At 42.2% G+C, this 26,784-nt stretch overlaps 1 protein-coding gene across 1 annotated transcript in view; it reads right to left on the bottom strand.

Annotated features, from left to right (window-relative positions):
* The window catches only part of PLXND1 (plexin D1), a 170,947-nt gene that overhangs the window by 43,553 nt on the left and 100,610 nt on the right, over nt 1-26,784 (bottom strand). Inside the window, exons 15-24 of the mRNA XM_081852248.1 lie at nt 25,272-25,411; nt 23,807-23,974; nt 21,063-21,153; nt 19,657-19,923; nt 18,080-18,229; nt 12,709-12,823; nt 11,616-11,723; nt 10,306-10,418; nt 6,430-6,537; nt 173-303 (exon numbers count right to left, since the gene is read on the bottom strand). Of these exons, the coding sequence (XP_081708374.1) occupies nt 173-303; nt 6,430-6,537; nt 10,306-10,418; nt 11,616-11,723; nt 12,709-12,823; nt 18,080-18,229; nt 19,657-19,923; nt 21,063-21,153; nt 23,807-23,974; nt 25,272-25,411 (1,391 nt within the window). The remainder of the gene's footprint in view (nt 1-172; nt 304-6,429; nt 6,538-10,305; nt 10,419-11,615; nt 11,724-12,708; nt 12,824-18,079; nt 18,230-19,656; nt 19,924-21,062; nt 21,154-23,806; nt 23,975-25,271; nt 25,412-26,784) is intronic.

Raw genomic sequence — 26,784 nt, 5'->3', positions numbered from 1 at the left:
AGATGCTTGTCCTCCAATCTGCGGAGGGTGATGAAAATTGCAATGGCGGCAGGTGTGTGTGGCTACCTGCTTGTCCCTGCACCATCCAACAACCATGTGCAACTTAAAACAAAAATATGATGTCTGAAGAGGACTTAAAATCTTATCTTAAAATCTTAAAAGAGAACCTTACCTGTCTCTAACAGCAAAATCTTTCTGCTGCTCAAGAGCATGGACAAAGACATTGAGAAAGTGCTTGTTGTTGAGTAAGGTTGAGAACAACGCAATTCCTTCTTCCATGTTGGGTCTACAATTTTCAGGAATCTAAGGCAAAACCAGCAATTTGGATGAGAACAGTCCCTCCATCTCCCATCACATACATCTTAACTAACCTCCTTCATTTTAAAGACTGTGTACAGCAGCTTAATAGTGGCTAGCAAGACAAAACAAAAACTTATTTACCACTGAAGGCACTCCAAATAGTTTATGACTACAAATTTGATAGGTATGAGCTACCTTGATACACAAAACAAAAACCATTTCATAAAAACCACAGTATACTTAACATATCAGCCACAAAGTAGGCACACAAAGGGAAATATGCATTCCCCTGCTTTGAGCCTTATTCACCTGATTCATGTAAAAACTCCCCTAAAGTTACGATTCTCCATCAAGTTAGACAGGCAGCTTTTTAAAGTGAGCCTAAAAGTGCTTCCTTGTGACCTACAACTAATGATGGATGGATGAATTTGTCAATTTCAGCTTGCCTGTCTCTCATTTTCCTAAACTAAAGTTCAGTTTGTTCGATTTCTGCATCTGTTTGTCATTGCTTTAAAAGAAGTCCACATGAACATTCATTCCCATTGTTATGCCATTGTTTCTAACAGGCACATTTTTGCATGTAATTTGGCACAGTACGCACATTTGTGCAAGCGATTTTGTTGTTGTTTAGTCCGACTCTTCGTGACCCCATGGACCAGAGCACGCCAGGCACTTCTGTCTTCCACTGCCTCCCGCAGTTTGATCAAACTCATGCTGGTAGCTTCAAGAACACCATCCAACCATCTCATCCTCTGTCGTCCCCTTCTCCTTGTGCCCTCCATCTTTCCCAACATCAGGGTCTTTTCCAGGGAGTCTTCTCTTCTCATGAAGTGGCCAAAGTACTGGAGCCTCAGCTTCACGATCTGTCCTTCCAGTGAGCACTCAGGGCTGATTTCCTTAAGAATGGATACATTTGATCTTCTTGCCGTCCATGGGACTCTCAAGAGTCTCCTCCAGCACCATAATTCAAAAGCATCAATTCTTTGGCGATCAGCCTTCTTTATGGTCCAGCTCTCACTTCCATACATCACTACTGGGAAAACAATAGCTCTTACTATGCGGACCTTTGTTGGCAAGGTGATGTCTCTACTTTTTAAGATGCTGTCTAGGTTTGTCATTGCTTTTCTCCCAAGAAGCAGGTGTCTTTTAATTTCGTGACTGCTGTCACCATCTGCAGTGATCATGGAGCCCAAGAAAGGGTATTCAAGTATACCTTCCCTAAGAAACCAGAGGCCTTCCTTCTGGGTATTGTCGGCCAGAGGGTGTTAAAGAAGGACCGAACATTTTTTACGTATGCAACAACAGCAGCAAGGATATTCGTTGCCAAGCACTGGAAATCCCAAGATTTACCCACACTGGAAGAATGGCAGATGCAACTGATAGACTACATGGAACTGGCCGAGATGACTGGCAGAATCCGAGACCTGGGAGAGGAGACGGTAGAAGAAGACTGGAAGAAATTCAAGATTTATCTACAAAAATATTGTAAATTGTATGAATGTTAAGAAGGATGCTAGATTAAAAATAACTTGGCACCATTAAGCTAGATGAAGTGAAGTATGAAGATAAGTTAAATTTAAGAAAAGATAAATTTTAGATAAGTATTAGGCTAAATTTAAATTTTTAAGGTTTGAATAAACGATATCTAAAATTAGACACAACATTGGAAAATTAGATAACAAGAATGGAATTAAGGAGATAAATTGCTGATTAAATTTTTAGAAATTAGGAATGCAGGAGCGGGGGATGTGAGGAAGTCCAAAGAAGTTAAGAAAATATGTTTATGATATGTGTTACTTTGTTTCGTTATTTGTACTGTAATTTTTTTAAAAAAACCTTTAATAAATATTTATAAAAAGAAAAGAAAAGAAAGTAAAATCTCTTACTGCCTCCATTTCTTCCCCTTCTATTTGCCAGGAGGTGATGGGACCAGTGGCCATGATCTTCGTTTTTTTGATGTTGAGCTTCAGACCATATTTTGCGCTCTCCTCTTTCACCCTCAATAAAAGGTTCTTTAATTCCTCCTCACTTTCTGCCATCAAGGTTGTGTCATCTGCATATCTGAGATTGTTGATATTTCTTCCGGCAATCTTAATTCCGGCTTCGGATTCATCCAGCCCAGCCTTTCGCATGATGAATTCTGCATATAAGTTAAATAAACAGGGAGACAACATGCAGCCTTGCCGTACTCCTTTCCCAATTTTGAACCAATCAGTTGTTCCATATCCACTTCTAACTGTAGCTTCTTGTCCCACATAGAAATTTCTCAGGAGGCAGATGAGGTGATAAGGCACTCCCATTTCTTTAAGAACTTGCCATAGTTTGCTGTGGTTGACACAGTCAAAGGCTTTTGCATAGTCAATGAAGCAGAAGTAGATGTCTTTCTGGAACTCTCTAGCTTTCTCCATAATCCAGCGCATGTTTGCAATTTGGTCTCTGGTTCCTCTGCCTCTTCGAAATCCAGCTTGCACTTCTGGGAGTTCTCGGTCCACATACTGCTTGAGCCTTCCTTGTAGAATTTTAAGCATAACCTTGCTAGCGTGTGAAATGAGTGCAATTGTGCGGTAGTTGGAGCATTCTTTGGCACTGCCCTTCTTTGGGATTGGGATGTAGACTGATCTTCTCCAATCCTCTGGCCACTGCTGAGTTTTCCAAACTTGCTGTCATATTGAGTGTAGCACTTTAACAGCATCATCTTTTAAAATTTTAAATAGTTCAGCTGGAATACCATCACTTCCACTGGCCTTGTTATTTGCAGTGCTTTCTAAGGCCCATTTGACTTCACTCTCCAGGATGTCTGGCTCAAGGTCAGCAACCCCACTACCTGGGGTGTGCGAGACATCCATATCTTTCTGGTATAATTCCTCTGTGTATTCTTGCCACCTCTTCTTGATGTCTTCTGCTTCTGTTAGGTCCTTACCACTTTTGTCCTTTATTATGGTAATCTTTGTACAAAATGTTCCTTTCATATTTCCGATTTTCTTGAACAGATCTCTGGTTCTTCCCATTCTGTTGTTTTCCTCTATTTCTTTGCATTGCTCATTTAAGAAGGCCTTCTTGTCTCTCCTTGCTATTCTTTGGAAATCTGCATTCAATTTCCTGTATCTTTCACTATCTCCCTCGCATTTTGCTTGCCTTCTCTCCCCCGCTATTTGTAAGGCCTCGTTGGACAGCCACTTTGCTTTCTTGCATTTCTTTTTCATTGGGATGGTTTTAGTTGCTGCCTCCTGTATAATGTTGCGAGCCTCCACCCATATTTCTTCAGGCACTCTGTCCACCAAATCTAAATCCTTAAACCTGTTCCTCACTTCCACTGTGTATTCATAAGGGATTTGGTTTAGATTGTATCTTACCGGCCCAGTGGTTTTTCCTATTTTCTTCAGTTTAAGTTTGAATTTTGCTATAAGAAGCTGATGATCTGAGCCACAGTCAGCTCCAGGTCTTGTTTTTGCTGACTGTATAGAGCTTCTCCATCTTTGGCTGCAGAGAATATAATCAATCTGATTTCGATGTTGCCCATCTGGTGATGTCCATGTGTAGAGTCGTCTCTTGTGTTGTTGGAAAAGTGTGTTTGCGATGACCAGCTTGTTCTCTTGACAGAACTCTATTAGCCCTTGCCCTGCTTCGTTTTGATCTCCAAGGCCAAACTTGCCAGTTGTTCCTTTTATCTCTTGATTCCCTACTTTAGCATTCCAATCCCCTATAATGAGAAGAACATCCTTCTTTGGTGTCACTTCTATAAGGTCTTGTAAGTCTTCATAGAAATGGTCAATTTCAGTTTCTTCAGCACCAGTAGTTGGTGCATAAACTTGGATTACTGTGATGGTAAAAGGTCTGCCTTGGATTCGTATCGAGATCATTCTATCATTTTTGAGATTGCATCCCAGTACAGCTTTCGCCACTCTTTTGTTGACTATGAGGGCCACTCCATTTCTTTTACGGGTTTCTTGCCCACAGTAGTAGATATGATAGTCATCCGAACTGAATTCGCCCATTCCCGTCCATTTTAGTTCACTGATGCCCAGGATGACAATATTTATTCTTGCCATCTCATTTTTGACCACATCCAACTTACCCAGGTTCATGGTTCTTACATTCCAGGTTCCTATGCAATATTTTTCTTTACAGCATTGGACTTTCCTTTCGCTTCCATGCATATCCGCAACTGAGCATCCTTTCGGCTTTGGCCCAGCCACTTCATCAGCTCTGGATCTACTTGTACTTGTCCTCCGCTCTTCCCCAGTAGCATGTTGGATGCCTTCCGACCTGAGGGGCTCATCTTCTAGCGTCATAACTTTTATATGCCTGTTGTCTTTGTCCATGGAGTTTTCTTGGCAGGGATACTGGAGTGGGTTGCCGGTTCCTCCTCCAGGTGGATCACGTTTGGTCAAAACTCTCCACTATGACCTGTTCATCTTGGGTGGCCCTGCACAGCATAGTTCATAGCTTCTCTGAGTTATTCAAGCCCCTTCGCCACGGCAAGGCAGTGATCCATGAAGGGGCAGAGTGTATGAGATATTATTATCTGATAAAAACCAGCCTGATGGAAACATAAGAGCTGCAACAGTATGGTACTCTTCCATTTACCCCAATGTAATTATTTTTTATTACATTTATACCCCACCATGCCTCCAAGAAGAAGAAGGTGACATACATAATTATCTCACATACCATTTAACCCTCACAACAACTCGGTGAGGTATGGCAGCCTGCGAGAGAGAGACTCAGCATAAGAATATAATAAGACTTGGCCAAAGGACCATCTAGTCCAGCATTCTGTTCTCACAGCAGCTAACCAGAAGCCTGCAGAGAAACCAGGGAGCAGGACACAAATGCAATGGCACTCTGCCCACCTGCTATTCCTAGTGACTGGCATTCAGAGGCCTCTGGCAGCGGAGGTAGAACATAACCACTGTGGCTAGTAGCTGCTGACAGCTGCTTATTGCAACTAGCATATACATTACAGGTGTCTCCCCACTTGTGTGTCATCAGCATGTGCGCTCCTTCTGACATGTACACCATTTTCAGTGCTGAAAGGGGGAAGAATGGGGGAATCCATGTTGATGTGCGGCAGTCAGGAATGGAGCCCCCGCATAAGTACTTACTTCTCAACTTAAAAGGTCCATTAAAGAAAATAGTACAGTGGAACCTCGGGTTGTGAACGTGATCCGTGTGGGAGGCATGTTCACAACCCGCAGCGTTCGCAACCCGCAGCGCCACGTCTGCACACGCGCGTGACACAATTCGGCGCTTCTGCGCATAGTGTGATTTAGTGTTTCTGTGCATGCACAAGCGTCGAAACCCAGAAGTAACCTGTTTTGGTACTTCCGGGTTTTGGCACGTTCAGAACCTGAAAACGCGTAACCTGAAGCGTCTGTAACCCAAGGTACCACTGTACTATGAATTCAGGAAATCAACATATACCAGGGACTCAAAGGCGAAAATTAGTGAAGAAATGGAGTGGCAAATGCTTAGTGTATCTGGGCAGTAAACGTTTGAGGTAATAAGGAGCTGAGGTAAGTCATTACTTCTTTGGATGGAAGTGTGGAACCAGAAACTGGGTTTGGAATAAATAAAAACCTCATTCACGGGGCTCAGAGGTCTGCAGGAAGTCTGCAAGCAGGTCTTGAGCGCCAAAGCATTCTCCCCAGTTGTGATTCTCATCAACTGTTATACAAAGGCATAATGCCTCTGACAGTGGAAGTAGAACCCAGCCATCGTGGTTAGTGGTCACTGGTAGTTTTATCCTCCATCAGTTTGTCTAAACTTTTAAAGCCATCCAAGTTGGTAATATCACTGTATCTTGTGGGAGCAAATTCCATAATTTAAACTATGCACTGTGTGAAGAAGGGTGTTTCTTCAGTGTATCCTATATCTTCTAATATGTGTGAATGCATATACATTTCTTCTAGAGCTCCCGCCCCATGAAATTATTATTTTTTTCTACAGCTTTCTACATCCTAGGAGGACATTTCCTATTGTTTTTACTCCTCTGTAGCCAAACTTCAGTGGTTTCTCAGCCTATCCCTTTCCCTCAGTTTGGAACATATTACTTATTTCTCATGCATTTCTTAACCACTATGATAAAACACACTGATCGTTACAGCTGTGTCTGCAGCCAATACTCACCTTCCATTCTCCCAACAGTAATGGGTGAGTTTCTTGCACCTGAGAGCCCATCTGGGAATTAAGGTGCTGGGAAGGCAGAATGTAACGCTCTTCATAGAGGGAGGAACACTATTTTTTTTTAAGAAACACAGAAAACAAATCCAAAGCACATCTTGTTATTTGGCAAAAAAGGAAGCATGATCAAATCCCTCATGCCTTCTCCAAGTCCCTATGCCAACAAAGCAGTATTGTTATGGAGTGGCCAGGAGAAATGTCATCATGACTTGCGGCTACTCACAAGTAAGAAATAATGGGGTTTTATGGAGGTTTTAAACTATCGGCAAGAAGCTTCTGAATGAATGCATAGAAGAACTTTGGGGGAGGCATATTGTTTGAGAGAAACAAGGCATTCACAGTGTGAAGGTTATGAACTGCCTAATCTGACATTCATGGCTTCACAGAAAAGGGGGAATTATTTGGGACTAAGCCACAATAAGTAGTTATTGGGTATTTGAATATTTGCTTCTTCCAAGACAAAAGGAGCAAACTGTTTCATTCTCCTATATTTATATACTCGCCTGAGGCTTTGCCTAATCTGCAAGCCATTTCAAATTCCGCTCACAGAATTCATTTGCAAATGAAGGAATTGCATATATTTCCATTTCTTCCTGTTTTTTTTGGTTTGCTTTCATTTATTCTGCTTCTGAAATGTGGCTTTTCAAAAATTTGGGGCAAGTACTGGGATGGAATAGTGTAATGGGGAATGAAGGAAGAGGCGGCCATGCATACTGTAACATGAGATAAGATGCGAGCATCCATTGGCAAAGGGCAAGTTGCTGGCAACATATCATAGTCTTTCCCTAGGACTACCCGAAATCATATTCAGCCCCGGTTTTCCTTTTAAGCACTCGCTGCTCATACATTTTAGTGCATTCCACAACTATGAGAGCTAGCAAATCTCAGGGTGGAATTCAACAAAGTTCTAAGTCTCTCGTTCCATCAATACCGTATTTTTCGCTCTATAAGACGCACCAGACCACAAGACGCACCTAGTTTTTGGAGGAGGAAAACAAGAAAAAAATATTGTGAATATCAGAAGCCAGAACAGCAAGAGGGATCGCTACGCAGTGAAAGCAGCAATCCCTCTTGCTGTCCTGGATTCTGGGATAGCTGTGCAGCCTGCATTCGTTCCATAAGACGCACACACATTTCCCCTCACTTTTTAGGAGGGAAAAAGTGAGTCTTATAGAGCAAAAAAGACGGTACATGATTTCTATTCAGAAACTGAATGTTCTCCCCCTCCCCCTCCCCCTACACGCCATCTAAATCTGTTCTAGGGGGTTTCCACAACCTGCTAGAGCAGTTTGGGGGAGGGCACGGGTGGTGTAGAGTGGAAAGTGTCCTCTTGCAGAAGCAAAAATCCTTGATGGGACACACTAATTGAACTTATTTATTATTTATTCCACTTATATCCCACCTTTTTCCTCCGAGGAGATCAGGTAGCATACATGGTTCTCCTGCCCCTCATTTAATCCTCACACGAACCCTGTGAAGTAGGTTAGGCTGAGGGTAAAAGGCCAAAGGTCACTCAGTGAGCTTCTGGCCGAGAGGGGATTTGCACCCTTGTCTCCCAGGTTAGAGGTTCAGGTCCTAGTCTGAACCTCTAACCACTACACCACATGGGCTCAGATTCACTTCCTCAGATTGCAATTTTAACGTCTTGCTATGTACTGGATTCAGTGAATGTGACTGCTTACCTCCCTGCTTCCTTTACTGCAAAACAACAACAAATGAAGCTCCCAAACAGAAATCACCCCTCTCTCTTCCACTATCAATAAAATGCAGCTGTTTCGAGGGTGCAATGCTGCTTTTAGATCAGCATATAATACATTATGGGCAGACGATAACAAGAAAAAGAAAGCACAGCATTTGGTGTGACATTCATTACGTTTCCGAGCACAATTCAAAGTGTTGGTGCTGACCTTTAAAGCCCTAAATGGCCTCGGTCCAGTATATCTGAAGGAGCGTCTCCTCCCCCATCGTTCTGCCCGGACACTGAGGTCCAGCTCCGAGGGCCTTCTGGCGGTTCCCTCACTGCGAGAGGCCAAGTTGCAGGGAACCAGGCAGAGGGCCTTCTCGGTGGTGGCGCCCGCCCTGTGGAATGCCCTCCCATCGGATGTCAAGGCGATGGACAACTACCTGACATTCAGAAGACATCTGAAGGCAGCCCTGTTCAGGGAAGTTTTTAATATGTGACATTTTAGTGTATTTTTTATCTCTGTTGGAAGCCGCCCAGAGTGGCTGGGGAAACCCAGCCAGATGGGCGGGGTACAAATAATAAATTATTATTATTATTATTATTATTTAAGTTAACATACTCGCTCTAGGCGGGGCTGCCCTTGAAGCTGACCTGGAAACTCCAGCGCGTGCAGAATGCCACGGCGAGGCTCCTTATGGGGTCCTTGCTGCGGGAACACATTCATCCAGTGCTTTACCAGCTGCACTGGCTCCCGGTGGAGTACAGGATCAGGTTTAAGGTGCTGGTTTTGGCCTAGGACCCTCATACCTACGGGACTGCCTCTCCTGGTATGCCTCACGGAGGACCTTAAGGTCCATAAGTAACAACACTTTGGAGGTTCCAAGCCTCAAGGTTAGATTGGTCTCAACTAGGGCCAGGGCCTTTTCAGCACTGGCCCTTATGTGGTGGAATGCTCTGTCACAAGAGACTAGGGCCCTGTGAGATTTGACATCTTTCCGCAGGGCCTGCAAGATGGAGCTGTTCTGCTTGGCCTTCGGCTTAGACTCACTCTGATCCCTTATATGGGATTTGGTATATAAATGTTCCCTTGGTTTTTTTGCTGGCCCATGTAGGACCAGCATGGATAGCTGGCTTGGGTGAATATCTGATGTTTCCTCCCTTTATGCTATTGATTTATGGGCTACTACTAAAATGAGGCTGCATTTTAAGCTGTATTTTAGTTAACTGTTTGTTTGTTTGGTTTTTTCTTTGTTTGTTGTTGTTGTTGTTTTTTCTATTACGTTTTATTGTAATTCATATTTGGTGTTAGCCGCCCTGAGCCTGGCCCTGGTCGGGGAGGGCAGGGTATAAATAAAAAATTATGTATGTATGTATGTATTTATTTATTTATTTATGCTGGATCTGGAACAGCTCAGTTAAAATGTATACACCTGTGAAGAGTCTGTAAAGATGTTATAAGGACACTGAATGCTGATTGTTTCTGCCAAGAAAGTGTCTTATAACAACTTCAATTATTGTTATACTCCTATTTTTGAGATATTTGGTTCTGAAAGTGAGCATGGTTGAACAGGCTGTCCAGATGTGATTTGACTTAGCTGAATTATGAATGTAAAATTGAACTCCGTAACACAATTCCTGAGGCCAATCTCAGTGTAACACCAACCATCTTCTCACTGGGGAACTGACGATATATCTAAGCCTGATTGCTGTAGTGCATAAATCAAAAGTCCACAACTGGGGAAAAGATATTTGCTTATTAAACGTTTAAGAAACAGCACTCGATGCTAAGTGATGACATGCTACAGCCCTAGTTAATACTAGTTTGGACTGGGGATCTCTCTTCAGTGCCACTGCCTGACTGCACAGCCATTATTTTCTACTATAAACTTGCCTTCTAATTATCAACAAGGTCTGCTTCTGCTTACAAGACAAAGATCCATGGTGATGGGAAGCAGCTTCTGGGGGCTTGCTGTAGAACTAACATCACAATAACTGGACAATAGTATTAAACTGCACTCTAAACAATGAGTGTTAAAGGCAACATCGAGCATAAGGCAAACAGAAACACACACACACCAGTGTACAGTTGGGAAAAAACCATGCATTGTTAGAAGCTTTAAAGTGCCACAGTGTCTTACTTTGGGAAAGAATGTTCGTGTAACAAAGTACTTGTATTCCAGGAATGGGATTCCTTGACTGCGATTTAACTCCTTGGTAAGATCTGTCATATCTGTCTGGAGTTCTGCAAAACCTGATCCAAAGAAACCGCAATCAGACCAAAGAGCTGCTTTCATGTAATGAAAACTTTTTCTTCTTCTTCTTCTGTATGTTGCAGCACATTGGCAGCAGTTACACCTACTTTTTTGGGTCAAATCTTGCATCCTAATGATCTCTAGAACATCATGTATAGCGGAGGATTCTGTAAAGACTCATGGACTAAAAAGAAATCTATTTTTCCTCTAACTTTGGCATGCAATATTTATATTTCTTAAGTATCTACAGTGCTCTCATAAAATACAGTGCTCACACAGTGCTCTCATAAAATAGCAGGGCAGTGTACAGCAACGTAAAACTATAACACCCACCCAAACTATAACTATAACACCCACCCAAATTAAAAGCAGTTTAGAACAATAATTTAAAAGACTGGCTACTCAAGAAAAATGTTGAATAACTGCATACGCCTTGTGGCATAAAAAGGTCTCCAAGAGACACCTGAAAGTTAAAAGTGAGGATGCCTGCCAAATCTCTACTGAAAGTGTGTTCCACAGGATTGGCAACACAAACCACCTGACTTGTAGTTCAAGTCAGTCAGGCTGCTGTAAAATGGGGACAACTAACAGAACTCCTCCAGAGAATGCTATTTTAGTTTCTTTCACTAATAGATCCTAGAGCATCATTAAAGCCTCACAGGACTTTTGTGAAGAAGCCATTTCACACATATGGAAACCAGCAACATGAGACCATCTAGTAGCTACCTTCTGAGGGCGTTGGTAAGACAATATTGAAAAAGAGCCATAGGCAGAAGTAGATCCTGTGTTCCTTGCTCATTGGATTATTTTACAATGCTAGTGAACTGGAAGCTTGCTATTTCCCCAAGTCCATGCAACAAGTTTCATTCAAAACTCCTGACCCTTCACCCATTAGGCTGCGGTTTGCCTACTTGGTTGTGATTTTGTTTACAAGTTCCCCAAATGCAGCAAACCGTTTCTGGAAGTTTCAATCACAGCACGAGGTGGCAGCTTCCCTTTTGTTAACAATAATACCATTTTGCAATCTCCGAGGAAGCTGATCTCCGAGTCACAGGACTCAATGCTGTGGGCGCTGCTGTTTCTTCTGCATGAACTCTGAGGGGCATCTCAGGACTGCAAACTTCCCTCAGAGTATTTGAGAAGAAACATTTATTTGATGCCCTTGAACACTGACTCTTTAAAGTAAAGGTACTTACCTTTACGGATTTCTTCTCGGATCTGGGACTCCATCTCTTCCATCTGCAGAAGAGTCTTTTGCCAATAACGCTCCGCCCTGCGACTCTTGGTGCAAAACACAAACAGGGCTGGAGGAATGGAAGGAAAGAAAGGCCCAAAGAGAAGACAATGAGGAGTTGTGGCAGCGTTCAACACATCCATTTCCTATTAAAATAGCACTGGTGTTGCTATTACGATTCACTGGGAAAAGAGTATGTAACGCTACCCCCCTAACCAGTGAGAACTGCTGCTCACCAAACATGAGCCAATTGGAATGAAAAATAATTGACAGAGCTGGGTCTGATGGCTAGTCCTTTGGATCACGGATGAAGGAACATGTCCAGAGGGTTAAGACGGTTCAGTTTATCTCAATACAGGAGCAGATGCTGCTTTGATATGCTACGAGCCCATTTGAGATATGAGATGAACACATTTGTGTTTGGATTGTGGTATGGTCTATCCATCCAACTTACATTAAAAACACAAACCCACCCACTGAATTATAAACTGTGTGGGTAAGCTAAACGTATTTCTCCTGTTTTCTTTCCTTTCTCGATTATTACATTAATCAAATACATTAGTAGGGTAGCTTACAAAAGAACATCAAAACCCCTTAAAAAATGGCTGGCCTTAACCTAGGCTTGGAAGCATAATACATGATGGAACACCTCTTCTCATATGAGCCCTATGCAGACTCTGAGGCCCCAACATAGTTCCTTCTCCATGTATTCCTCTGAAAGCAATCCCAACCATGGTAACAAGAGAACAGGCCTTTTCAATTGTGTCTCCTCCCCAACTTGTGGAATGTTGATATTAACATATTTTGACTTCCTTCTACCAGGAATTTGAGTGTTAACATTTGACTGTTATAATTTGTGTATTATCCCTTTCAGTGTGTTGTTGTACTGCTTTGCATTTTGAACAGTCTACTGCCTTTTATTTTCATATGTTGATTTTTCTTCCAGGAAAAGGACAAATAAATAAAATAAAATAACTCAATTGGATCTTTGGAATCTCTTCTTGGAAAATGGTTATGTTGGGTGAAGCTGCCTGTGACAGGCACTTGTCCCTTACCTACAACAGAGAGCAGCAGCAAGATACTACAGATGACTATGGAAACAGTGATTGCCGTCTCACTTCCTCCAAGGTGCAACATAGCAATTGTTTGATTGAATTTCCCAACCTGGATCTAAGAAAGAACAGGATAGAACCATCATGAAGTTATTTAATGAGAAGCTAGGAGCAGTACAGAAATCAGGTTACATGGGAGGGATGTTCTGCACAGACAAATGAGTTTAGCAAATCATTTAGTGGCTGGCTCTGCAATACTGAATGAATCACAGTTCTGTAGTTTAATAGTAGGACCTACTTTGACTAGCATTGCCGGGTCTGGTTGATCGTTATCAGATTGTCTGTGTGTCACATGCACAAAGGCAAAACTTATCCACTGAAGTTACTGACTTGGGGCCCAGATACTACTGTTTATATCCCTGCTCATCACAAGAATTGCTACAAGACCCTGGATGACTTCTTCAGATCCTGTTGTCCACTATGTTTATTTATAATGTACGGGTACACTTTAAGAAGTCATACCCATGCCTGAAGATGAACATCAGAACTAGAATAAAGTATCAGTCCCAGAGAGACAAAATATGTTTTGATTTTTTAAAAAAATGTAAGTGCACATGCAAAATGTACATCAAATGTAAGCTTGATGCAAAAAAATAATAAATAAATAAAAACACTTCACTTTGTTTCCAATATCATACTGTCATTAAACTTTGTGTGTCACTCCCAAGAATACACCTTTGTCTTTTCAATGCAAGGAGCCTCTGTCTCAGCCATCTAAATGGCTGTGGGAAATAGTTATTCAGACCCAGTTGATTAAACTTTAATATAAGATTCCACTGTCAGGTTTCTCCCTTCCCTTAGCAGCATGCTTTTTTTCAACAAACAACCTTTTTCATGCACAATAATATTTACTCAATCCGAATTCTCCAGCTCAGTTCACATTTAGCAGTTTTTCAAACATTTGATTTGAAACAGAAAGAAAAACATATGCAGCAACCTCAAGTATCTGCAAAGCACAGTTCCCCCTCATTAATTATAATAAAGACTGACGAGCGCTTTGACCTTCCTGTGCTAGGTGAGCAATGTATGATTTTTAAACAATACAGTGGTGCACAATTCTATGTCTTTTTATTTCATGCAGTTTAACAAATCCCTTGAACCAAGAGTATTATTTGCCGTTTACTGTTGTCAGTTGTTAAACTCTTTTAAAATGGGCTGGAAATCTCCAAGTAAAAGACAGGACCAAGAAAGGAAATGAAGAGTCACAAGCACGTGCTGAAGAATTTGCGGCAGTGTTGGGGTTAAGGCACAGCAGTGGGATGGGCAACTGCGACCAAAGTGTGGCTTTAGGCAACCTACTTCATCTCTGCACTAAACGGTCCAGCGGAAAGGGAATTCATTTGCGATTTAATGGGGAAGCATACTCTCAGAACAACAAAGAAAATGAGGCATTTTCACTTCTGGAAACTTGAGTTTCGCTTCCCCACAGAAAGGAGTGTGACCTGGAGGGAGCTGGTCTGTGCCAACCAGTTGTGAATCAGGGGTCAGCTGAGAATCGAACTCTGTTTTCACTGGTAGACTCTGCACAGGCAACTGCATAATCCTGCTAGAAGTTACTAGAAACGACCAGGAATTCCACTAAGGGGCACATCTATAGGGCAAAGAAATGAGTGCAAGAGGGGTTATTTGGGCTTAAATCATTCCAACAGCAGGACGTGTTGCTTGTCCCTGGGCCCTGTGAAGGCAGAATGCTCCCCATCACTATCCAAGAGGCCAGACCTAGAGTTTATTGATATAATTTAGCTGTGGGTAATCTAATTTAATAGAATCTGTCACTAGAGAGTATCCTGGATGGGATTTATTTCCTTTAGAAATGGTATCAGGCATCGGGTGATTTTGATATTTCCCATGTGCTTTAAAATGTTGTTTAGCAACATGATAACCCTGCCATATCTAGCAATGGAAAAGCCTATCAGGTGACCCTAATTTTTTTTAAAATTCTTTTACAAATAAGCATAGAATTCATGGTGCCTACTTTTTCAGACTTGGAACAGAAGAATAAATATGTACAGCAACCTTGCCTCTAATTAAAATAAAAGTTTCTATCTACTAAACTTCATAAGCAAACATAAACATTTTCACATTTCCTGAAAATCCTGGTTTAGCAGAATATTCCACCATACATATATTCAGGTATCTACTAATGGTGGGAAACAGACAGAAAAAAGAAGCAACAGCTTGAAGTTTCCACGTCCTTTGTCTAAGAAAACTGCAATGTAAAACCTCTTGATTTATTTTTCTTTATTGGTTATGTCTTGTTACGCTGCCCTCACATCACTGTGAATGCAAAAACCCACACTTTTTGAGCAGCTCTAGGCAATGAGTAGAGTAATAAAGGAGCATCTCCACCCCCATCGTTTAGACCAGACACTGAGGTCCAGCGCTGAGGGCCTTCTGGCGGTTCCCTCACTGCGAGAAGTGAGGTTACAGGGAACCAGGCAGAGGGCCTTCTCGCTAGTGTTTCCTGCCCTGTGGAATGCCCTCCCACCAGATGTCAAAGAAATAAACAACTATCTGACTTTCAGAAGACATCTGAAGGCAGCCCTGTTTAGGGAAGTTTTTAATGTTTGAAGTTTTATTCTGTTTTTAATGTTCTGTTGGAAGCTTCCCAGAGTGGCTGGGGAAGAAATAATATTTTTTTTATTATGATTATGATTTTGATTATTGCCACAATTAGTAGCACCATGAACATACCACATAACATAAGCCAAAAAATGAAATCCCCTGCACAGTAAATTTTGATACTGAGGTAGACAATAAAGGAAGGTGAGAGAGCAATGAGAGAATTTTACATGCACTTAGGCTTAGTTTCTTAGTTGGACTGAGTTGCACAAAGCATGGTTTGTACGCATAGCCCTGGTATGGAGCCAGTGCACCAGACAAGAGTCTTCACACAATTGCTCTCCCCCCCCCCCCGGAAAAATATAAATGGGGAGCACGAAGCATGCTTTTTAAAAAGCATGCTTAATGTAACAAGTAGTTTGACCCTAAAGGTTTCCAAGCTGACGAATTTATGGAAAGAGTAGCTTTTAAGGAGGGATTTGATTATGATTTCACCTAAGTGTTCTGGGAAGGGGTTCCAAGCACGGGGAGCAGCAAGAGCAGCAGAAAGACTGAAGCTATTTAAAGACTTTTGGGTGAGCGAGGCTGGACGGGTTGGAGAACTGACGATAATAAAGAGGGATTTGGGGAGACAAAGGAAGAAAAAGAGAGGGCGAGGCAAGCCTATGAAGACCAGGAGGCAGTGTTAAGTTGTTCGAGCTGGTTGCAAAAGGAAGTCAGTGAAGGGATTTGGGGCTGGGGGTGAAGAAGGGAGTGCATGGTCCGCATGATAAGAGAAGCGAACAATTTTGGCAGTAGAATTCTGGAGCACTGCGATGAAACCCAGCCTTGGTCTCTTAGCATCTTTCCTGCTTAGCTGGGTTTAATGGCTGCTGGTATGGGATAAGAACGACATTTTCCAAATTTGCTGCCTCTGGGTCATATGTGGGATGCCAGCCAGGCATTGTGACCTGCCAAATACTTGGTAGACCACCCATGTTTATCAAGGAGAGCTGCAATACATACCTAGTGTGCCACATCTACCCTGGGGGGGTTGACAGGCTGATAAAGTGGCATGAATTTAACCGACGGCACACTTTTTTTAAGGATACAGCAATTTACATGGTATTAAAAGAACTCTGAAGTAAGGAGGGGGGACCCTACCAGCTTGCTTTTAAATATATATATATAGCTTACCCTATATTTATAAAAGTTCCAATTAAAGATGGAATTTTCTCGTTTTATAGTTCCCTGTAACAATGGGTGAGGAAATTCAGAGGCCTGCTATTTCTGCCTGTGTTTGTTTTGCCTTTGCAATGGAATTTCATGTACAAAGACCCAAATAACAAAATAACACCCTCTTCTCAGATGCAGTGCTAGAAGCATGGATTTCTCCAGCTTAAAGAGAAGTTTCCATCCCACATTTGCGAAATGCTGTGCTTCTGGGGAAGATGTGGCCACAGGCTTCTCAAGTCCCAAAAGGCTCCCTCCCTCTCCCTCTCTCTAAGCCACATATTCCTGCCAACTTAATATTAACGCACTTACTGGAAAAAGGGAACAACTGAGATTTGGGGGTAGGGGAAAAAGAGAGAAAGCTGTAGGTTGTTAGGCCTTAGAGAGAACGTCTCCACCTGTCTCGATGTGTGAACAGCTTTAAAGCCACTCTGAAGAAGCTAAGGGACATGTAGAAGGTAAAAGTAATTGCAGAGAAATGAGTGTAATTAGTGACTCAGTCTGGAAAAAAACACAGAAATGAAGACTTGTAAAACCACAAAAGCAGACATACAAGTTGGAAGAAAGCTTGCATCGAAGAGCAAAACCTCCCTGAACATGAAATCAGCAGCTGGGACATGGCCCTTTTGAGGGCTGCGTAACCACTCCCACCAGACTGAGGAAGAGGGAGGAAAGGAACCCTGGGCTGGGGAAAACACAAGACAGCCAACCATGGGAATTGGCTAAACTTTCTCCATGCTGCCTCTGTACCCACAACTATACTCCCATCTCTCACATCCACTTAGTCTACTGCGCTGAGAGCAGTAGCAGGGGTGCTAGCTCACAATAAACTACAGAGAATTGCCATACTCACTATACATGGGTGAAGGAAGACAAAGCACTTCTAAAGGAAAATATTAGATGATAGACAGGACCTGCAATTCAACACTGCAATATTGCCGCTTGGGAATTCACAAAACCATATACCCAACTTTATTTGTATTTAATTTGTTTATCCTCAGCAGAACCGGTCATTTCTTAATTGGACATGATCCCACCGGCCTGTCCTTAATGGGTTTCAGTTACTCTTAGCCTGCAGGGGAATTGCTGCCTTCTTTCTTTCTCTCCACCTCTTGCCAAGGTTCTGTCACACGTTAGCATTGCATTTTAGAGTGACAAAGAAACAAAACCCACGATGAAGAGAATGGACTTCTGTCTGAGTCACAGTTCAGAAACCAACAGTTCACAAACATGAACATCGCCCCAGATAATGAGGTCCCAAAGGGGTAGGGAAAGAGTCCATCTCCTCTGATGATGCATTCCTGAATGCACTCCTTCACCTTCTCCCACGTAAGGTAAGTGATGTAATTCCATTTTAGGAGGGGTGAAATGATGGGGGCGGAGGTAAAATGCTACACTAAAGTGAGAATTCTAAAGATTTGGTTGGATTGCCTGTACATATAGTGGAAGCCAAAATCTAGGGTGTCAACAGTGTATGTATGTGGGCGAAGAGGCAGGTTAAATACAAGCTGGCAAATGCTTTCAGGCTTCTACTACTTACCGTAACAGGGAGTTGTCTTTCTGAGGTGCTCAAAGATTCATTGACTGAGCAGTGAATTACTTTATCTGAAACTATTTGGATCTCGCAGGAAATTAAGCCAATCTTAACTTCATACTCGTTGCTTTCCAGGCCAAGGTTGTCAGGCTCTTTCTAATTATGAAAAAACAAACCAAGTGAAAAATGACTGTGCCAGTGAATCAATGCTGGTCTCCGCTACACTGTCTACTTCTCAAAAGGTCGACTAAACTCAAACATTTCTGAAATCTTTTAATTTAGTCCAAAGCTCTCCTTTTCAGCTGACATTTTCCATTTTACCAAGGCACCACAGGAAACACACAGCCCTCTTTTGGATGTGATGGAGATACGGGGGATGGGGGGGGGATGGACAGGAACTGTTTTCCAGTTCCTTCCCAACTCCCAGAATGGAAAACATCAGAGCCAAAAAGCCTTAAAGGCCTGGGGAAACTGTCTTTGATCTTCCCCTGATTCTGCACATCAAATGGTATCTGATTAAAGATAATCATAAGCCTGTATAGAAACTGGTGACAGAAAGAAAGACTAGATGGTGCTTAGATCCTGATAATGGCTGCATTTGACTGGACAATGCTTTTGAAGTCTATGGTACTCAGTGAGAACATTTTGCAGTACATAAAGGCCTGTGACTAGCATTGTTCCAAATCATTCAATTCTGCTTTGTCTTGATTTCCTTGTTTATTTAACAGGAGGTGTCAAAATGATGTAGGATTTCTCTGAATAAGTATAAATTTTCAGCCTCCATTTCTTCCTTCAAATGTTCTTTTATCTGTTGTCCACTATTTCCTTATTTCTGAGTCTCTCAAGGGCTGGATTTGGCAGCTGTTAGAGGAGACATAAACTCTTGCTTGACTATCTGTGTCTACATTTCCCCTTGTGTTTATTGAATCATGAGGTGCTCCTTCTTGCCCCAATCAATTGTTACAGTGTTTGAGGTGCTGGGAGGTCCTATTCCAGGCTAAGACTGCCTCTCCATGATCCCTCTCTTTTGAGACGTTAAAGGATTTCACAAATAAGCACAGCCCTGCACCCTTTTCACTTTCTTCACTTATCTGCCTGCATAGGACACAGAACCATCCAGGCAGCCCACCTTTGTTTTGAGGGTAGTTTCAGATGAGACATGAAGGTGCAAGGAACAGGAAGTGAAAGTGTCTCTTCTCCACCTCACCTGCTCGGAAGATGTAAAACTTGTCCACCCTTCAACAACTTGTACATCTTCCAAGAGAGGGAGAGGTGAAAGTTCTGGATAAGCTGAAGATGCAGAGGAACAGGAAGGAAGACACATTTGCATGTCATCCATTTCAGCATCGTATCCAAAACCACTCTCCTTAGGGGGATTAAAATTGTATTGCTCTTTCTTAGGGTAAGCTCATTATGACGCTTTTTGAGAAACAACATTCCCCCTTACAATATTTCTCACCATCGATGGGGTATCACCATCAACTCAGTCTAGCAATATTCCCTCACCAGCTGAACAAAAAGGTAATATGAACCAATGGGAAATGCCACCACTGAAGCATGCTTCACGTGCACCACATTCTTACATGTATAACTAGCGTCAAAGGCTCTCCTGGATGGTGTTTGATCCATTTCTCCTTCTTGGCTGTGAAGAACTGGGGGTCCATATAGTATTCCAAGTGGAACTTGCTAATGTGTATGGCCTCCTCTGGGTGTTCAAAAGGGAAAAGGCTGTCGTCGGTATACAGGCGTCCATTGATGTAGAAGTCCACAGGTGCTGGCTTGCTCCCGGTGAGGTTGGAAGCAGCTGGAGAAGGGCAGGTAATCACAGTGTCCGTGTGAACCTTACAGTTCTGAAAGCAGGAGAAAGCATGCACATCAAATATAGATCAACTCAAGTGGTGTCGATGGGCAAGCAAAGGTTTCAAAAAGTCTGCAGGCATTTGAGGGGTTTTTTTGCACTTTCATCAAAGTGGACAGAGAAAGATGGCACTGAAAGGGAGCCCTGCTTGCTAAAGGGATGAAATCAGCAATTACGAAATTATTGAATCATCTCTGACCATCATGTATCATAACAAAATAAAAATAAAAATGGAAAAATCCCTATATTTTGGCAAAATAAAATAATCAAAGCCACAATCACAAAAATTATCCAAACAGACATTTCCAAATACGAGAAATCAAAATTCAGTTTAAAAATATTTCATTTTTAATCAAATAGTGGGATTGGTCTAATGAGAGGAGCTTTATAACTTGACCCACAAAATCTGGACTGAGGGACACCACAAGCAGAGTGTAGGTGCACCCCAAGGTTGTTCTCCCAAACCAAGAGTTAATTGAAAGCCAGTGTGATGTACTAGCTAGGCTCATGGACTTAAGACCAGTACTCACTGCTCAGCCATGAAATTCACTGAATAGTCTTCTGTTAGGCATCCTCTCTCAGCATAACTTATCTCACTGGCCTATTGTGAGGCTAAGGGTGGAGGGAAGAGAAGAACATGAGTGCCACCCTGAAAAGGAAGGGCAATATAGCTATTTAAGTAATTTAACCTGTGGGAAAATATCTACACCAGGTTAAGGAATCAATAGCCCCTTGGGATTGTTGGGCTCCAACTCCCAGCGGCTCCAGCCAGTGTGGTCAATGGTCAGGGATGATGGGAGTTATAGTCTAATGATATCTGGAGGACAACAACCTACCCACGACCAATATGATCCTAAATATGGCAGTAAATCAAACTCTAACCCATCCCAGAGGAAACAGGAATGGAATGGTAGCAATTCCCTGATGATCCAGGGGAAGAAAAATATTGTAGGAAGTTAGGTGGTGGAGGAGGACAGCCATTTTCAGTGGGTCACAAACTGAGGTGAACTAATATCATTTCCAGCTTCTATGCAAAACTTATGCCTTCTATTTTGCCCACCATCATATTTGACTGAATGCTTCCATCATTTTTGCTCTTTTCTTTATCATGCTACTCTCACAAAGACTTACCGTTTGTTCTTTTCCAACATTGAGAACAACCATAGACACATTCTGAACCATCAAGAATCCATTTCCTTCCACGGTGATGATTCTGCCTCCACTTTTAAACAAAATGAAAACAAAAACAGTGAAGCAAGGGATCAGATGAAGAATGGGGCATCTTTCATTCATACAAGATAAGAAAATGAATGAAAAGGAAATAGACATGGTCCTGTATTGAATGAAGTCTGCAGTCCTGTTCAGCCCAGCATCAATCAACACTGTGACTGGCAGTGACTTTCAAAAGTCTCAAGCAGAGCCATTTTTAGGTTATTCGCTTTACCAAACTGTAGCAGAATAAAGGCTACTTCACACATTACCCAGAAGTAAATGCACACAAATTTAAGCACATGTGGTGGAAAGCATTGGTCAAGCAAGGTGTGCAAGGACAATGATCAGACATGTGGTGGAAAGTATACTTTGCTGTATGTGCATCTTACAGTTTTACAAGTATGCACAAAATGCATTTTAACATGCATGGATAAAAGAAAATGTAACAGCATCTGCTTGGACTAAAAAGTGGGCAACCTGCAGCCTAGGGGCTGCATGCAGTCACTGAAATAATTTTACGTTGCTCCCAGCATTACCTAATAACTTCAAAAGCACAATTCACTAATAAAATAACAAATAACTATTTCACCACTGAGGCTAAATAGAGATATGCTCTGAATATATTTTATTACCTCGGCTGCAAAGTACGAATAAATAGTTGCGCTGACATGAATCCTGGATGTTTCAAACAGTTGTTATTAAAAAGTGGAAGGTTTGGATAGTCTTACCCCGTCAGACAAGCTGCCTGAGGAATGCTAAATGTGGCACCATCAATGTGAAATCAATTAAAGAAAATAATGAGATAGCTTTAGCACATGCCACCAATACAGAGAGGAGGAGAGAGGAGAGGCTTGTCTCCATTGGTTACCAAAAACTACATCCAGACTTTACCCCGCATGTGGCCTTTCATTACTTCAACCATTTCGTGTTCTACTTGCTTTAATTATACCGCAACATCAGGTGGCTCATCGGGGAATTCAGGAAGATAGTGATTTATCCCCTTTGCCTCCAAAAGACACTCAAATCCAAAGTGATAACACACAGGGCTCTTACAAGCACAGCCTTCGCAAGTCATTTAAGGCCTCTAAAGCCTCAGCGTGCTGTGGTTATGCATATTCATAGGCTCTCTGTAGTTCACGCTACATCTGCGATGTTGCTTGGTGTTTCCTTGAAGAAATTTAATTCCGAATGGTATTTGATCATTGCAGGGAAAAACTATGTTAGGTCCAATTACGCTTTTGATGAGGAAACCTACAACACCACGTTCAGCAGAAGCCGCAGCGTGGTGGTAAAACGGAACTAGCGGCGAAGTGCTCAAGAGGAATCCTGCAGTATAAATTTCCAAGCACTTTGTTGCCCTCTTTGGTTGGCCTACAGTAACAGTGCCATTTGCACATCACGGTTTAAGGTAAACGTAAAGGAACCCCTGACCATTAGGTCCAGTCGTGACCGACTCTGGGGTTGCGGCGCTCATCTCGCTTTATTGGCCGAGGGAGCCGGCGTACAGCTTCCGGGTCATGTGGCCAGCATGACTAAGCCGCTTCTGGCGAACCAGAGCAGCGCATGGAAACGCCGTTTACCTTCCCGCCAGAGCGGTACCTATTTATCTACTTGCACTTTGACGTGCTTTCGAACTGCTAGGTTGGCAGGAGCAGGGACCGAATAGGAGCTCACCCCGTCACGGGGATTCGAACCGCCGACCTGCTGATCGGCAAGTCCTAGGCTCTGTGGTTTAACCCACAGTGCCACCCATATCCCCTACACCACGGTTTAGAACAGCATTTATTTGCAGCTTAGTGATCTTGAATGCTTCTGCCGAACTCTTATGTTTTGCAGCTGCCACTCTGCATTCTGACCCAGTTCTGTCCTGCCTCGCACTCACAAGACTGACAGAACGTCCCGCCCAGCACTGAAAACTGGGTGTGCTGCTGCTGCTCATTTGCAATTCCCCACATTGCAATTCATGTTTTGGTTTTTGTGATGACATGCAATCCCACTTTAAGAACGTTGCATAAGATCAGGGCAGTTGGCCCTGGTTGGCCTTAAAACACTTCCTGAGTAACTTGGGCTTCAGGTGCACTTGCAGACTTCCTCAAATTTCTTTGTTCACATTATGCTGTTACACTTCAAGACTGTACTAAGCAGGGAGTGATTTCACGGAGAAATTCAAAAAGGAACTGGAGCCCCAAGGGCTCGAGGGGGGGAATGGAATCAAAAGCATTTTTTTTTCCAAAAAGAAAAAAGAAGCCCTGAAATGTGTCTGCCTTGCAGGTTCTTTTGAATAATAAAAAATTTGCAAACTGTATCAATCAGTCGGAGCCAGTAGGAATAGTACGATACTCATGCGGACTTTGGCCTGAATTTCTACATCCTTTGATGCACATAAACTTAGGATACTTTCCCCATTATTAGTTTGGAGTTTAGTGATGCTAGCTGAAACTGGGTTTATGGTGAACAACTGTTCTGCCCCACTCATCTGCTCTGCCTGTTTTTCACAGCAATTTGTCTATTTTACTACCCCAGCCTCAGCACAATATGCAGCCTCCATGAATGCCCAAACCCCAACCTAGATGACCACCTGCCACCTTTCTAATCCTATTAGTCCCTGTTAATTCTAGAAAATTCTAGAAAATTTTAGAAAATTGCAGAGAGTAATGTCTTACCTGATCTGACTCCTTTTGGGGTTGATATCTCTTATACTTGGGTTTTTCTCATACTTGAAGGTGCTGTTATCACCAATGCAGGACTTCCTTTCAAACTGGACACAGACTTTCACAGTGGTAGTAAATTCCACACCTGGCATGGTGCAAGTGATGCTAGTGTCAGTGCGACTATAAAAAAAGAAGACACAATGAGCTGCTGAGTGCAATGCATGGGTATGCCCGATTGTTGTTCTCTACAGTGAGAATCCACACTACATGCCATTCAGCCGAAGCTTTATAACACAATGGATGTTTATGAAATTACGAATGGTGTGTAGTGAGCGCGTGTGTTTGTCTCTTTTTTGTCTCTGTCCATCTGCCTCTTCCCTCAAGCACAACTTGGGGCCACCTAATGACTGATTGGCAACCAGCTGAGGACAGAAAAAAGGAAGCGTTTCTTCATAAAATGCACAATCAACATGGAATTTCTCAGTATGTGGTGACGAACACTAGTCTTTATGGCTTTAAAGGATAGCTGGACAAATTCACAAAGGGTCTATCAATAGCTATTAGCAACGATAACTAAATGGAGCTCTATTTCCCTCGAAACCACTGATTCGGGTGACAAGCTAAAGGGAAAGGTCATTGCCTTCATGCTATCTTCTTAGTAAACTTCTGAAAGGCATCCTGCTGGCTGGCAGTGGAAAAATAAGGCTGCAACAGATGGACTTTGGTGTGATTTCAAGCAGTCCTCTTCCAATGTAAGGTGCTGCCAGTTGTTTTGCTAGGGGAGGCAGGCTTTTTGTGTCTGTGTGGGTGGGGGTGACTTCAGTTTGCTAGGTATTTTTATTGATTTGGAGGGGCAGCTGCCCCTCCTTGCCCCTCCCCAGCTACGCCCATGGTCCTGCCTCATTCTTCCCATCCTTTACTGCTCACACCATCCTCATCAAACTGCTGTGCTGATGTGCTTACCTGTGGCGGTGTAGTGGGGAAAGCCCCATTGCATGAGAAAAAGCTATTTTGCAATCCATGCATCAAAGACTATATTAACAGAGCAAGATGTGCTTCTCCTACACTCCAGACTGGAGAACTGGGCTTTTTAATAGACTTGTTTTCTCACTTCTGATCAGGGCAGCTTCTGACCCTATTTCAATATTTGCAGTTCATGAGAAAATTCTGCAAATATAAAATTATCTGCTAGTTACATATAATTTGAAAGAATTGCTGAGTACCCTTCACAGATGCAAAACAGCAGGGGAAACCATGCAAGACTAGTAGTGAGATTTTATGGCTACTCAGCAAGTTTATATGCGTTGCATTACAGAGAGCTGTGCTGAATTTGTTCATACTGAAGAATTTGTGTTTCCTTGGAAAAGCCATTGGACAAACACTTGGCATATGGCATATGGTTCTTGTTTCTTGTCAGGTAAATTATAATTTCCTGCCTCCACTGCTGAATTATGGTTCATTCTGAGGCAGCACTTACCTGAGGTCTTCACATTCTTTTGTGTTATTAACCAAAACTCGGAGCTCAGATCCCACACTCAGGTTATTCCCTGTGATGGTTACTCTGGTTCCTCCTGCTTTAGGGCCAGTAGATGGAGACATAAACTTCACTACTGGAAGCTAAGTAAGAGAGGAATGTCAAGGTGAGGTATTCATTAGTTTCTTAGTCTGTAATTAATGCTAATGATACAGACATACCGCAGGCAGGAAAGATTCTGCATGTCAAAGGTTCTGCAACAATTCTCCAGGAAGAAACCAAGGGGGGGGGGGGTTGGTTTTGCGAACAAAGAAAGAAATTCTAACCACATTTGTTTGGAAGTGGGCTCCACAGACTTTGTAGGGCTTCCAAGCTTCCAATGGGACAACCTGTAAAATTAATCTCACAAGATGAAGATATGTAAAAGGATCTGGAGTAGGTTGTCCTCAGTATGCTGCTGACAATCAACTCTATTTCTCTTTTACATCTGAAACTGGTGAAGCTGAGAAGGTGTTAAACTGCTATCTGGAGGCAGTAATTAACTAGATTAGTGCCCCAAAATTCAAACTCAGAAATGAAAAGGTAGAGCTGCTGTTGGCCAGATTAAGGTGGCATCCCACTTGAGGAATCCCCGACTTGAACTTTTAACTGGTATCTATTTTGATGTCATTTTGATACCACATACAAATTTCTAATTCTTTTCCTGACTGTAAAAATAAATAAATCGAAGCCACTGCTGCCTTATCTTCCTTGTTTTATCTATTCTGCTGCTTTCATTGTTTGGTAATATTCCATATTTGATTCTTTGAAATTGTTTTTAAACTTTGAATTCAGAAGCTGAAGAGCAACACAGAAAACAAACAACAATCATTTCTCACTTCCCACCAGTGACTGGTTTTCAAACAGTGTCCCTTGAACTCTGAACCCGGCCTAAAACCGTGCTCGAATTTTAAAGTCCTCTCGAGTTTCTGATGCAGTAATACATTTACATTTTCAGTCATATTTGTATCAGACTGGCAGGCTCTGACTGCCTTGATTTGTAAGTAAGGATAATAATATCTGTGACAGTAAAACGGAGATGAAATTTATTGTACCTTTGAAGGAGCATTTTTAAAGAAATGCCATAGGTGTTCTTTTTCTGGCCTTCTGAAATATATTCAAATGCCTTTTAGTTGAGTTTAATCTTGCACAGCAAAATTTAATACCGAAGTGTATACTATACAGTAACATTGCAACTTTGAAGGGGCCTTTTTACCGAAAAATACTGGGATAAGCAGAATGTTTTTAGATACTTTTAAAAAGCACTTTGACTTTAAAAAACCCTATAATCCTGTGAAAAAGTTTTACATTTTTGTAAAAAATACTTTGTATGAGATTTAAGAGCCAAACCATGGTGAACAGGATCTCCTCCCTAGGCCTCATTTTTAACACTGAAAACCAGTTACTGGTGGAAAGCTGAAGATTTGGATAAAGATTTCGATGCAAGGGAAGGAGTTAAACTCTCTCTCTGTTTAAA

The sequence above is a fragment of the Podarcis erhardii genome (assembly GCF_964252035.2).
Source record: "Podarcis erhardii genome assembly, chromosome: 2".
Classification (NCBI taxonomy): domain Eukaryota; kingdom Metazoa; phylum Chordata; class Lepidosauria; order Squamata; family Lacertidae; genus Podarcis; species Podarcis erhardii.
This window is presented reverse-complemented; position numbering and strand designations above follow the sequence as displayed.